Source organism: Morone saxatilis, unplaced genomic scaffold (assembly GCF_004916995.1).
Source record: "Morone saxatilis isolate NCDOM2014 unplaced genomic scaffold, NCSU_SB_2.0 Contig20, whole genome shotgun sequence".
NCBI lineage: Eukaryota > Metazoa > Chordata > Actinopteri > Moronidae > Morone > Morone saxatilis.
In genome coordinates this window covers 8,107,486-8,107,859 of record NW_023339763.1, presented here as the reverse complement: position 1 = coordinate 8,107,859, position 374 = coordinate 8,107,486, and the positions used below count along the sequence as shown (strand labels likewise).

The 374-nt window shown below is 35.3% G+C and overlaps 1 protein-coding gene across 5 annotated transcripts in view; it reads right to left on the bottom strand.

Annotated features, from left to right (window-relative positions):
- p4ha2 (procollagen-proline, 2-oxoglutarate 4-dioxygenase (proline 4-hydroxylase), alpha polypeptide 2) overlaps positions 1-374 on the bottom strand; it is a 23,971-nt gene that overhangs the window by 6,315 nt on the left and 17,282 nt on the right. For all 5 annotated transcript variants that reach the window (XM_035666346.1, XM_035666347.1, XM_035666348.1 and 2 more), the window contains 2 exons: positions 256-355; positions 44-97 (listed from right to left, as the gene is read on the bottom strand). In XM_035666346.1, the coding sequence (XP_035522239.1) occupies positions 44-97; positions 256-355 (154 nt within the window). The remainder of the gene's footprint in view (positions 1-43; positions 98-255; positions 356-374) is intronic.

The window sequence follows — 374 nt, the reverse complement described above, 5'->3', positions numbered from 1 at the left end:
ACACTTACTCACACACACACTTACACCGACAAAGTGAACTCACCCTCGAGAAGTCATAATGTGGCTCGTACTGTCCTCCAACTCCATAGTTAGCAACCTGGTCAGCCATTGACAAAGGTGACTCATATTAAAATATGTTTAAAAATGCATTGTGTTATTATTTTTTATATAAATAGAATAATTATCAATTTCCTGTGTAACATATGACACGATGATGTAGTAATTAATGTAATTTTTTGTTATGTATTACATTACCTGTAGTAACTCTGCAGTGGATACTGTGAGGCCTGTGATGTCTTCTATCCTCTGATTGACTCTGTCAATAACAGGGTCATCCTCTCCTTCCAACCATGCACTGATTTAAAAAAAAAAAA